At 44.8% G+C, this 13,335-nt stretch overlaps 1 protein-coding gene across 1 annotated transcript in view; it reads left to right on the top strand.

Moving 5' to 3' along the window:
• Positions 1–13,047: 13,047 nt before the first annotated feature.
• NAA30 (N(alpha)-acetyltransferase 30, NatC catalytic subunit) overlaps positions 13,048–13,335 on the top strand; it is a 20,418-nt gene continuing 20,130 nt past the window's right edge. The window contains exon 1 of the mRNA XM_009289874.1: positions 13,048–13,263. Coding sequence (XP_009288149.1) covers positions 13,048–13,263 — 216 coding nt within the window. The remainder of the gene's footprint in view (positions 13,264–13,335) is intronic.

Genomic DNA, 13,335 nt, shown 5'->3' with positions numbered 1-13,335 from the left:
GGATGAACATGGACTACGGGATTAAAAAGCGTGTTTCAGCCCACGTAAAGGGAGCCACGGGTGTCTAGTCCAGCTCTAGGTGTCGGCGCTTGTAGACATTGTGTTTGGTCAGCAAATCTCACCTCCACTGTCTGGATATGATGCATGTTTGCGTGATACTTTGGGGTAAGGTATCACCTGGGGGATTATTTTAGGGGAAGCCAAACTGATTTGGAAATTCACTCCTGCTGTTTTGAGACCCGCTTTCCATGCAGGACTGTTCAAATCTGTATGTCACTCACTCAGCTGGGAATGACTGCTCTGAGCATGGCTTGATCTCAGATCATTTGAGCACCAACTCCCTTACGGCAAGCGCTCTGCTTTGCCAGTGTCCTCTGAAGCAGCCCATGCCAGTTATTGCCAGAAGGAGGAGGTGGCAGGGCGGTGAGTCAGTGCTGCATGGCTTCACCTTCTGCACAGATGGGCAGCCTTCTGCAGCCAACACCAGCTGCAAGGCCCGACACACAGGCAGGAGGTTTTTGTCTGCTGGGGCTTCAGAGTAAAGCTCTGTGCCTTTAAATTCACAGTGACGTATCTACCAGACTGATAAAAGTGATTGCTGACCTGCATAGGGTTGAGAGTTTTCACAACACCCAGCTCCATATGGTGGGCTCCCACCGAGGATCTGAGGTCTGATTTGGAGCTGAACACTCCCACGTCCGTGGGTATTTGGATGGAGCTGTTCGGGAGCCACTGTGGAAATCAAGCCAAGCTGCCAAGTCTTGGACTTGCTGCAAAGCTGAGCTCCCTCAAAGCAAAGGTGATGGGGAAGATGGATTCGGGTTGGCAACAGCTCCCTGTCATTTTCCATTTGCGAATGAAGACCAAACTCTGTCGGCAGTTGCCATCTGTATCAGCCTACTTGGACACAGCCATTTCCCTGCATGGGATCCGGGCAAAATAAGATGGCCAAGATAAACATTTCGTTCAAAAAGTGCTCACAGCCTACCAGGAGAAAAATGACATATTGCTCATCTGAAGGCCGGGGTTCCTCCTGGTCCACTGTCTAACCTCTCCAAAATGGGGCTGGTGGCCTGCCCTATCTGTTCATTGGTCTTGACATCGCCTTTTCTTACGCGTATAGGGGGGAGGATTGAACATCATACACACGCTATGAAAACGTTAGAGCAGAGAACGTTTGGGAAGGTACCTGGCTATTTCATCAGCAGTGGTTCTGGCTCTCCATGTATGTGGCTTATCAAATAAGCTCATTTTGAACAGCTTTTGTGGTATTAACTCAGCAGAGTTGTTTCTGTGGGCCTTTCGGGGGGGAGGTTGTTGATGCCCTCTGTGCGTGCACTTAAATGTTTTCTCCCTCTACTTTGGGGTGCAGCAGACTTGGGGAGCATATTCCCAGCTCCGATCTGCCTCTCCCAGCACAGGATAGATTTGGAGAATTTTTCTTTCCCTCATCCCACTTATACAAGAGTCAAACATCGTAGCCAATAAACTAACCATGGTGAATTTTTTTTTCCATATAAATAAGCATGTATTACTTTCAAATGTCTTGAATTATACCGTACAGATGAGGCTGCGCTGTCAACAACACTGGACTACAGCAACAGTTATACTCAACAACAATGTCTGGAATATAAATGAGGCTGACAAGTAACAAGTGTTAAATGTCTATTAGTTATTTTGACGGTCTTTAAAAAAAATTGTGGATTATGTTAGGACACAGATTCCATCTTCTCTTTCTCTGCCTAGTCCATTACTTATCTTCTTCAGTCTTGCTGGGAATTGAATTTTTGTTTCCGTAGAACTATCAATGCTGCTACCCAGATTTCCGTCCTGAGCAGGTAATAGCCATTAGAATCTATCATTACACATATACAGTTAATTACTTTTCCTGTGTTTATTATTTGGTACTTATCAACACAGAATTTCCCTGGAGTTCACCTTACAGTCACTAGGTATTGGGATCTACTCTCTTCCCTTGACACAAATCTTTAGCTTTGACTATCCCCACTATCCCACAATTACTAATCCCACGTAATTGTGTACTACCTGTGGCACCTCAGAAATCCCTTTCTTTTCTGGTCAGCTCCAAATATTCTGAACAGTTTGAGTAGACCTTTAGGAGACCCTGCTTGATAACCTCTCCATTGTGAAAAATGATCATTATTTCTATATTTTCTTTCCTCTCTTTAAAAAAAAAGGAATTCCTGACAGGGCTTCCCTCTTACCCCATGATAATGTCATTTCTTAAAGAATTTATTGCGATAAACCTGCTAAAAAGCTTTCTGTAGTGACCAATCTTCCCCAGTCTCCAATATTTCCAAGTATCCTAGTGTAAAATTAGACGATACATCTTGCCAATTTGCCTGCTACAGAGACAAGACCTGTCGGTCTGTGGTTTCCAGGGTACCCCTTGCATCACCCAGCATCAAAACCACACTGAATCAGACTGATTCAACCCACGCTTGCTTTTTATCTTGTCTCCAGCACTGGCCAGAGTGAACACCGAGGAGAGGTACAGGAACAGGATGAGCATAAAGCGTGTCTCCTCCGATACTATCTCAGTCTCCAACAATTTGCCTCTTGGGAACGTCCTGAGTCAAAGATGTTTGCAGATAGTTAGAAGCCCTCAGTTGATGCTTCTCTCTGGCCTCTTGAACCCACATAAACTGTTGTCATTCACAATTCCACTCTATCTACAGCCTTTTGCCATCCCCCTATACATATATATATATTTATGTATATATACCCCCCTCTATACCCATAAAGGAACCAGAACTGAGGTACTCAAGATGGAGCGAGTCACAGATTTACATCATGACATAACGTAAAAATCTGGCGTCACATTTACCACTTTCCATTCCTCTGGTAAGCATCACTGTGTTCATGAGATTTTTGGTTACATTTCTGATGCTTATTTTTTCTCTTTATAATATTCAAATTTGGGAAGGTTGACATTTTCTACCCTGCATGTTTCAGAGGATGCTGGAAAACATCCAGTACACATTTTATCACTTTTCTTTTTGGCCAGATTTCAGTGTAGCCTTTTTTCTTTCATGCAGAATTAAAAGATCATACAACACGTTAGTTTTTCATATGTTTTATTGTTTTAAATAATTGGTTGAATTTAGGCTCCCTTTGTGTTCTCTTTTCACAGACTTTGCAATCAATATGTTTACTAGCAACTGAAGACATCATGAATATATGTGTGCATTAGCGGATAAATGCAGAAATTACATTTTGAATTCACTGACATGAGCATTCACCCCTACAACACGATTTTGAGAGTTTGATCAAGAAACAAAAACCTGTGAGCCCAAACAAAACATCTTGACTTTCTCATTTCAATTGCTAAATACTCACTTAGGCTGCATATGAATGAATTACCGACCCAAAATTATGTGCATAAATTATTTGGCAAACAAGTCTGAGTAATGAACGAATGTGGGTGAATTGCTGTGTTGGGGAAAAGAAAGCGAGGCATGATTTCATTCAATCACCTACTCGTTATGGCTGATTCCCTAGGCTCAAATTAGGCAATAATCAAGGATCCTTCAGCACGGCGGCTGAAGGATGGGCTGTGAGCCTGCAGACACAGGATTTGAGAGCTTCTGCACAGCTGGGGCCGGTGCCTCTGGCATCCGACGCTCCTTCATAGCGCCGAAGCGCCCGGACGGTTCTGACGCAGACACTCGGACACCCCACACGCATCAGGAAATTGCAATTCCTGATCTCAATCAAAATACTCTCAAGTGTCTCTGGGCCCAATAACAGTCAATACGTGGCCTAAGCCAGACTGACTGCTATCTTCTTGTGTACGCAGGGTTATCACATAGGCACAGGTAAAACTTACCTTGCGTCGTATCTGAGTTTCAGTACTTACACTGGATACAGAACACGCACTGAAGCCTCACAAGGATAGCTCCTGCAGACTCCGCTTTTGGCACATCCCACAGGATAAACCCCAACGAGGATTTGTTTGCAGGAAGCCCTGTCTTCCAGCCTCGGACGGAAAGGGCCACTCTAAATACCCATCCATAACCCTCATCCTTGCGGAGTGGTGGGGCGGAGGGAGGAAGGGCTCTCACTGCCGCTCCCAGGACGTCAGCCTGAACCTTCCTGAAGGCTCCCTCCAGTCAACCCAGCGGCGAGTACCGAACAACACGGACTCCAGCAGTCCCACCACCCTGCCACCACGCCGTTGCCTGCAAAGCTCTCCCCTATGCTCTCCCAATGGATCTAACGAGACTTTGACAACGGGCTTCCCAGTAAGCGGGTTATATCGCAGGATAAATTATCCCTTGTTCCGCTGTCTGCTGCGTGATGACTTCCTGCTATGCCAAGGAGCAAGAGGTACTGCTATCATTATGCACATCCGCAGAGCAGAATAGCCATTACCTGAAAATGTAAAAATGATGCATAGACCAAATCGGATCCAAATCTATATTCCCAGTTGTAATTACAGAAGAGTTTTAAGAGATTTAGGGGACCTCTATCTCTTGAATAAGGCTGTCTTCTAACCATTTCTTCAAAGACACGTTCTTTCTCCATGCAGAATTATTGGTCACTTAGATTTTGAGGTTTGCATGGGATTTCTGGAAACCTTGTTCTTGATGAAGGATCCTGACAAACTTGTACACAGCTTACACATTGAGCGTGACCTCTAACCAACAGCTGCTCTCCATCCAACCATGCCCTCAGCCCCGCCTCCTGCCTGCTGAGCCAACGCAACACACAAAGTTCAGCTTCACAGCTTTCCGGCTGCCCTTCGGCCTCACCAGGCACGTGTTTCATAGCTCTGATGTTCTGGGGAGAAGCACTGCGCTAGCTGTGCTAGATGGTTACTCTGCGCATGTACAAAACCGAGCCGGTATCCAGAGATCATCCAGGCAGCTAAGGATCAAGAAAACATCCTCTGTCCTGAAGCTTTTTGGTTAAACACCTCTCCAATCGGACTTTTGGCTACTTAGTCTTCTGCTGAAGTACGGGACGCAATGCACACTGTAGTGAGGAGCAGTAGGTGGAGGTTTTCTCTGCAAACACGGGGCTAGATAGATTATTAGCACGGGACAGAATGAGCTATGTTCTCCTTTCGTGTGTCCCCATCACATTTTCAGAGTCTAGCCTTAAATGCCCACAGCTTTGGTTTTGGCTAGCAGTGCTCATTCAGTGCTTAGGCAACATGGAAAATATGTTCAAAATGCTTTGAAGAATGTAGAAGTTACTATCCTCATTTTAAAGGAGAGGAGAAATAAAAGCAGGAAAGAGATTAAAACCAGCAGTCACATAGTGGAGAAAGAGGTTTCCACTGTAGAAGTCCACTGTCATGTTGACAGCTTTATCATTAAATGTCGTCTGTTTGTTGCAAAGGCTGTAGCAGCCAGTCTTTTTTTTTTTTCCCAATGCCCAATTTTTAGATCAAGGCTGTAATTGGAACAGTTTTGTCCAGAGTCGTGAAAGGATATCAGTGAAAGAGCAGGGTAAAAGCATTCAGAGCATCAAGGGTCCTGGTATTTTCCTTTCAGGGAAAATATACAGTGAAACAAGATTGAACATTCAGCTAAATCTGAATTTTGGTTCTGCTGACCATCAAAACAAGCGTAAGGGTGAGATTCCCAGGCAACTTTTACTCCATCCATCCTCCTCAGCCGCTCCCGATTTCCTGAGTATCAGTAGCAGGTGGTGCAGGAGATACTGCCAAGGCTTACTTGGAGGATATTTTTGAAAGTATTAAAAAAATTCCCGTGAACTATTCTGAGCACTGCAGGCAGCACTTTTCTGCCTCAGAAAGGAATGTGGAAACTCACTAAAGGCGAAATACCACTGCCTATCTCTGGCCCTGCATGAGCCAACTAAGCCTCAGTGTAGAATAGGCAGTATGAGTTGAATTCTTGCCCCAGGGAAATGAGAGCTGAGTTATTGTTCAGTGGCATCAGGATTTGATTCAGTGTGAACGGGAGAAAAATCAAGGCAAAACTATGAGATCCCAGCCAGCAATATACTTAAACCCACATCTAAGCTTATGGTCATGAATAGTCCCAAATCAAATACAAGTACTGGATGTACTTAAGTGAATAAAAATGGGTTTATGCATGCACAGTAATAAATTTTAAGAAGGATGATGGTTTAAGTTGCCTAATTCCCCGCAGCATTTTGGAGTTTCTGTTTCCAGTTATCTTAAATATCTACACCATGATGAAGAGAGAGTGACAAGATCAGCATTGCCGCAGTGTGGTGTGGAGCAAGCGGGAGTTTCACTTCCCAGGCCAGCTATTCTCCCTCTCTGCTCCCTGAGGGAGTCCCCTTGAAGGGGAAATTTGCCCCTTGTAGTGTCATATAAGAGAAGTGAGCAACAGTTTCATATGCCACTTTACACTGAAACACTTGTTTAATACTCAGTGTAACGTAGCTTTTAATATCATTAGATTAGCAGTCACAAAATGCTTTGCTAGTTCTGTTCTCAGTGCCCTGCCGGTGAAGTTAATATAACGAGTGATACGGCGCTAGCTTCCCGTTTGACACACGTGCCCGTGGTGTAAAATCCACTTTTGACAATAAAAAATTATTGCTGGAATTTTAATAAAAGCAGAGTATGAAAAGACCTCAAGAACCTTCTCTATTCCTGCGTAACAAGAAAGGATCGGCTGTACGTTTTTTGTTCTTAAAAGCTTTCCATGATAACCTTCTCCAGGAGCTTGTTGCAAGACTTCACTGTCCGCACAGTTAACGTATTTTTCAGAATTCTCTTGGTCAGTACTTCTTGTCCTGTCCACCATGGACGTGAAGAAAAGACTATGGTGTCCCGTGTTAGCTGACTCTTTCATAAGCTGAAGAGCCCCGGCATGCTCACTTTTCCATCACAGGTCCTGTTTTCGAGCCCTCTGCTCATTGCTGTGTGCTACTCTGCACGCTTCTGAATTAGCCCCCGTGGTTCTTGCAGAGCGAAGCCCAAAGCTGGGCTCCAGCCGGTGCTTCCTGACGGCTAAGGGGAGAGAAAGGGCTCCTCTTCATGCTCTTTTCCAAAGAACTCCAGCTGTTCCCCAAGTTCGCTTAGGGACATGGTTTAGTGGGCATGGTGGTGTTGGGTTGACGGTTGGACTCGGTGATCTTAGAGGTCTTTTCCAACCTCAATGATTCTATGATTCTATGATTCTATGATTCTATGATTCTATGATTCTATGATTCTATGATTCTATGATTCTATGATTCTATGATTCTATGATTCTATGATTCTATGATTCTATGATTCTATGATTCTAAGTTGTTCTCCAGCCTGTATTTGTGTAGCTGTTTGTTCCTTCCTAAGCCTGGCACCGTGTGCTCGTCCTAATCAAAGTGTCCTGCCTTTTTCAGACTGTAGTTCTGATTTCTCAAGACCCTTTGCAACTCTGGCCCTGTCTCTGCAGACCATCCTTGCATGGCTTTGCCTCCAAATGTAAAAAATATCCTTTCTAATCCATTGAAAATATTGAATAATACACCAGCTCTCACACAATGTCTCTTACATTTTACTGGTGAACCACTGAGAATTATTCTCTGAAACAATTTGCACTCAGCCATTTATAACTTCATATAAACCACGTTTCCTTGGCTCGCTTATGAGAATGTCCCGTCAAAAGTCTAACTACTGTCAAGACTTAGGACTTGAACTGTTTCTCCTCTGTCTCAAAGCCTGTTACCCTGTCACGTAAGGAAATGAGATCGGTTTGACATGATTTGTTCTTGACAAATCCATGTTGACTGTCACTAATCTCCTTGTTTTCTCTTAAATGCTTACAAATTGTTTGATTATTTGTTCCAGGATTTTTCAGGAAATTGAAGATAAGCTGATGTGTCTATAATTCCCTAACTCCTCCTTCCAACCCTCCCCTTTTTCAGTAAGTTTCCATTCCCATCTTCTTCGTCCTCCACAGTTTTTAAAGGTACTTACTCCCCTAAATATTTCATACCATAGGGAGTCTATCAGCAAAAGAAAAACAGCAATGGCAGAGGACCTTCTAAAAAGATCATCTTACTTTAATGACCATATGCTAAATCGTATTTTAAACAGATTTAGGCAGACTTTTTCAAAAGACCGTAGTGTTGGTCTGCCTCTGTTCCTGCTGAAGTAAGTAAGAGATTTCTCATGGGTTCCAACGGAAGCTCACAGATTTTGAAAATTTATTTCCCCGAGTCCAGAGATGTTCAATATACATCGGTATGGTAAATGGTGAATGGGGTGCCTATTGTACAGCTTTCAGCAAGCTCACTTAAAAGGATACAGAGTCACATGATTTTTTAATACGCTGTAACTACATTCTCCTTTTGCTTGACAGCTGTAAACCAAACCCAGCTGAAGTGGTCAAACTGAGCCTAAAACTGTTGACGGGTGTTACTGCAAGAAAGCATGCCTGAATTTCCTGCCAGTGTGCTCCTTTCACACAATAAAGTGGGATGGGTCAGAGTGTGTGGGTGAGCAGTTCGCACAAGAAGATCAACAGATTGACTTGCTCAAGTTACCTCCTTGGGCAATACTGAGGGCGCCAAACGATGATGGAATGAGCAACCAGCTGGATAAGAAAGCCAAACACGTAATTCTCACAGCGCTTTCCCTTCTGTGCCAGGGACTGTTTTCGGCGGCGTTGGGTCTATATACACCAGCTGAGATCTTAGCTACCGACTTTAGCTTTGCAGCCATACGTTGAGCTTTCCCGTACATCATATTCGTAGCTTCGCCCTGAACCCTTCCTTGTCTGCCCCTTTTCGATACAGGGTTGGGAAGAGAAGAGCTGTCTCAGGCTGTTCGCAGTGCAGCACATCATTTTAAATTAATCATTTCCCATTAGCTTCACAGGCCAGATGCCAGGCATAGTGTAATCAATCCTTTTCTATGAAATCATCTCTAAATAAGCATCTCTGCTCTTAAGCACATTTTCACTGGGTTTCTAAGCACACATCAAGCCCGGGCTCAACAGAAAGGCGGGGAGATTCCCTCTGCTCTTTCCATTGTTTCTTCCAGTACTGGTGAGGGCTGCCGGGTCCCCATGAGACGGGGAGCAGTGAGAGGAGTCTTGGCAGGGTAGCAAAGACAGAAAGAAACTCTTCCTGAAAAGCAGGAATATTAGAAGGAGCATTCTTGAATGAGGTTACCGACACACCTTTTACTCCTCCTGCTGAGCCATGGTTTCTTCCTGCCATTGAGAGTAGGCGGGGGTAAGAGAAGTCAGCTTTAGTTATCAAGGAGTCACATGATTTCACCTATAGTAGGGGAAAAAAAAAGGTAAGACCAAGAAATGGAATAAATATTGTCGTGATTGATTCATCCTTCACAGATCTCTGCTTTTTTTTTTTTTTTTTTAAGCTGTCAAACCTCTTGCATTGTCATTTCACACTTGGTTTCAACGTACCTACAAAGGAGGAGATGGCAATTCTGCTGCTGTTTTGATCCTGACACTACAAGTCTTTGTCTCGCACGGAGAAAAATGTTATCCTCCCAGGGACTGCTGTCAGAAGAGATGCAGGTAGCGACTTTTGTATCTTCCCCTGGTAAAATAAACTTGGTTTATGGCACTGGGTCACTGCCGTGGGAATTGCAGGGAGGCTGGAGTGCTGTACAACACTACCCCCTTGTGATTTCTCTTGTTACAACACTTTCTAAACTGCAGTTTTTCCAGATTGACCATTTTACATGGAAGATTCCCTCTCTGAGCACGAATCCTACCATTAAACAGCCAGTTTCCTCAGTGGAAACAGATCACTATTTGATACATGCACATACATTTTGTTTTTACTGAATTCCTCTTTTCTTGCGCCTATAACCTTGTATAATTTTTATATGATTCTATATTTGCTGCTTCAGGAACTTGGACAGACCTGGTATTTCCATTTCTTCCAGCCCATGCTGCATTTCCTCTCTGAATGCAGAGTTCAGTGCAGAAATTTCAGACTTGCATGTACATCTTTGCTATCGTCCTGTATTTCTTTGAGCTGCAGAGGACCGAAGCCAAGCCGCTTTAGTTGAATGCCAGCATCTTTGCCCGCACAGTTCATGGCTGGGCTCTGAAGAGATCACAGCTCAGCTACAGCAGCTGGTGCAGCACTGGGGAGATGCTAGTTCAGCTCCTGCCCCAGTACGGGTGCGCAAGTGCAGCACCCAAAGTACTAAAGCTGCGGACATGTAGCAGTAGCCCCGCTTCAGCGGGCTTCACGAATCTGAACAGGCTGCCAATTGTTCATAGCCTCTCTTTATCCTTAAAGCATCACAAAGAAGACAAGGAAATCAGCACAGGGATCCCCGCTCTCCCTCGCGAGGTGCGGGCATGCTCTTACACCCGGCTGTCAAGGAACAGCAAAGCTGGACGCTGCTCCGGAAGGGGAGGGGAGCGGGGGACGGAGCGTGACAGCAAGGTGGGCTGGGTGGAAAAGATGAGGACAGCAGGGCGGCCTCACCGACAAAGGCACAGCCCAATAGTACCTGAGCAAAACAAGCAGAGGTGCTTTGGTGACAGTGACCAGGTTCAGCTGAGAGTCCAGGTCACCAAACAAGTCCATGGCGATGGGGCAAGTGCAAGGTGAAGCAGGCATGGTCGTGCACTATCTCAAAGCTATCCCCGAGTCCAAATGGGCAAACTCCCAGGAAGGGAGACACCCTCAGGGCCATAACACTGACAAGGCCCATGAAAAACTTTTACATGTCTACCTGAAAAACTAGATTCCAAAATGTCTCCTTTATTTTTGACTTGGACAAGTGGAATGGGAAAAGAGACATAATTTTATTATTGCTTCGCTGCTGATCTCAGAGTTCAAGTAACATGGTCGCTGTTACATGCCAGGTAACTTTTTTTAAAGAATTGTTGTTGATAAGTGAAGAACAATGGAGAACATTTTAGTTGGAAGGAATTCTACTTCCATGTCAAACGCTCATGTCAAACTACTTCCCCTTCTTTGAGGAAAAAAAAAAAAGCTTCTTTGTTAAGCACTGACCTGCTCCTACGGTTTATTGCCCAGATTAAGTACAACTCCATATTCTGTCTCCAACATCCTTACTTCTGGTGCAGCTGGGATGTCACCTTTATTATGACAGAGAACACAGCGTGTTTAGCTGTCCGTTTTCCACCAAGGTTTCCTTGAGTTCAGATCTAATGTAGAGCAACTGTGACACTAAATCAATGTCTAGGTACTTGCCTCAAATACTTAAAAGAGGAAGGCCATCAATAGCTCCCTTTCTTTTCATAGATAACAACCATACAGGAAGAGTTTCCTAAGTGTGTGCTGTTTTCTTAACAAATAAATTAGCCATAGAAACCCCCAAGGTCACAGAGTTACTGAACAAAGAACTAGAAACAATGAGGCTTGTGTTCAAGCCTCATCCCTTCTTCAGAAGGTGTGGTTTGCAATGGCATGAGGGTGCTCAGGGCCTGCTGGAGGTTCAAAAAGCAGTGAGAGGAAATCTAAGGAATAAAATGCACCTAAAGCTATTAAAAAAAAGAGGTGCCACTTCTGGTTCAGAACATCCATTTGAAAAGCAGCTGCTGTCATAATAAAGGCAAGGAGTAAGACAACTAAGAGACAAAGTAGGCACTCAGTCTGAGAACATCTCAACAGCGGCCACAGGACAACTTCCACCCAACTTCAGAGAGTGGCAGCGGGGGTATCCGTCTGAGAAGAACAGGTTATGCTGAGTTACCTTTATTTAATGGGATGATGGCACCTCCAAAGCACAATTCACCTGACCTGCTTTAGAAATCTACTTTAGGGTGAGCTGAATCCCACCACAGAAGTGCCTCCTCCTCTCCATTGACATTAAGGGGAATCAAAGGCACCAGCTCAGAGGTGTCAGTGCTACTCATGTCTACCTTTGGTCAGACGGATCCTAGCTATGGACAATGAACTGTTAAGATCAACATCAGAACTAGGACCTTCTGAGCTTGGAAGTGGTTCAACAGGTATTGGAAGTGGAACAAAAAATGTTACCAGTGTGTTAAAGAGCACACAAAAGAGGCTTTTTTCCATGGTACCTGTAACCTCACTGCGGGTAATACAGTGTTTTCATGGTAAGTTAGATCATCTTCGCCCTCTCTAACAACGTTTGCTGGTGCTGGATCATCTGCTCAACACAGATGTCACCCTAACACGTGGCTCAGACGCTCTCAGTCACACTGCTGCAACATGGCAAATGAGAACCGAATTTGGGCCACCCCTGCACTGACATGACATTTGTTTGCTCTTTCTGTTTAAACTACCCGAGGACAGTGAACTTCACGCCAGTGCCGGTGTGCCAGAGCACTTCCGATCAGGCCCACGAATGTCCTCTGCTGCCTGAAAACACACACAAAACCCCATTAAACCCTTGAACAAAATTGTGTATGTGAACACCTTTGGAGATAGAAGCGTGTAAAAACTGATCCGCAGAGCAACTGCGGGACACGTAAAGCCAACATGAATGGAGATAATGTGCATTCATCTTTCCGAATGGAGTCTGGGAAAAGAAACAAATCTAAAAGGATACAGAGGCCCATTTCACTCCCAAAAAATTAAGTATTTCTTTCATTAATTACTTTGAATGAGAGCCTTATAATTCACTCACTTTCAAATAGGTATTTTACTGTTTTCCTACTTTACTTCAGAACTCAGCAATTCATAAACGGAAGCCTGTAACCTCACAGTCTATTTTCTTCCTAATTAAAGAAGCCTGCTAGGACATGTAGAGAAGTTGCTGGATTTTCCTTTTAAGTCCAGACCTGTCACTTCCTTGAAAAATAATTGTAGCAAATGGAAACGAGCAAGCCTTACAACAGCCCTGCAAAGCTTCCATGTGAGAAAAGGAAGCACCCACTACTTCTCTGTACTTTGAGGGGCTCTGTGTGTGTTTTAATAGAATCCTCACATCTGAAGGACTCGTGTGTTGCTGTGGTATCTAGCAGCGTGTTCTTACAACAGGGATTATTTAATGCGGAACAGCAGCGGAGAAACTGGATCGCTCGAAACGACTTCCTTCAGCTTTGCCGAGTTTCCACTGTTATCAGTCGCACAACGCGGTCCAAGGCCTGCCGTTGCCTATCCGGACGGGGAATGACGTCCCTCACGCCGCTTTGGAAAGGAAGAGCACCAACTCCTGCGCTCTTCCCCGATCTGCGACAGAGCGTCACCGAAACACTGCCGGCGCCTGTCCCTAGACTCAACGCTGCTGGCAGCGTCCTTGAGGGCAAGCGCCGGTGCCCAGTCAGGTTTGGGCTGATCAAACGAAACGAAGCGCGAAGAGTAATGCGAGCGTCTCCTGGGGTGCGAGTGAGGCTGGGGAGGCAGCAAAGGCAGACGTTTGAGGGCACATCGCCGGTGGATTCACGGGCACAACTGTAC

Source organism: Aptenodytes forsteri, unplaced genomic scaffold (assembly GCF_000699145.1).
Source record: "Aptenodytes forsteri isolate BGI_AS27 unplaced genomic scaffold, ASM69914v1 Scaffold76, whole genome shotgun sequence".
In the NCBI taxonomy this organism is placed as follows: domain Eukaryota; kingdom Metazoa; phylum Chordata; class Aves; order Sphenisciformes; family Spheniscidae; genus Aptenodytes; species Aptenodytes forsteri.
This window is presented reverse-complemented; position numbering and strand designations above follow the sequence as displayed.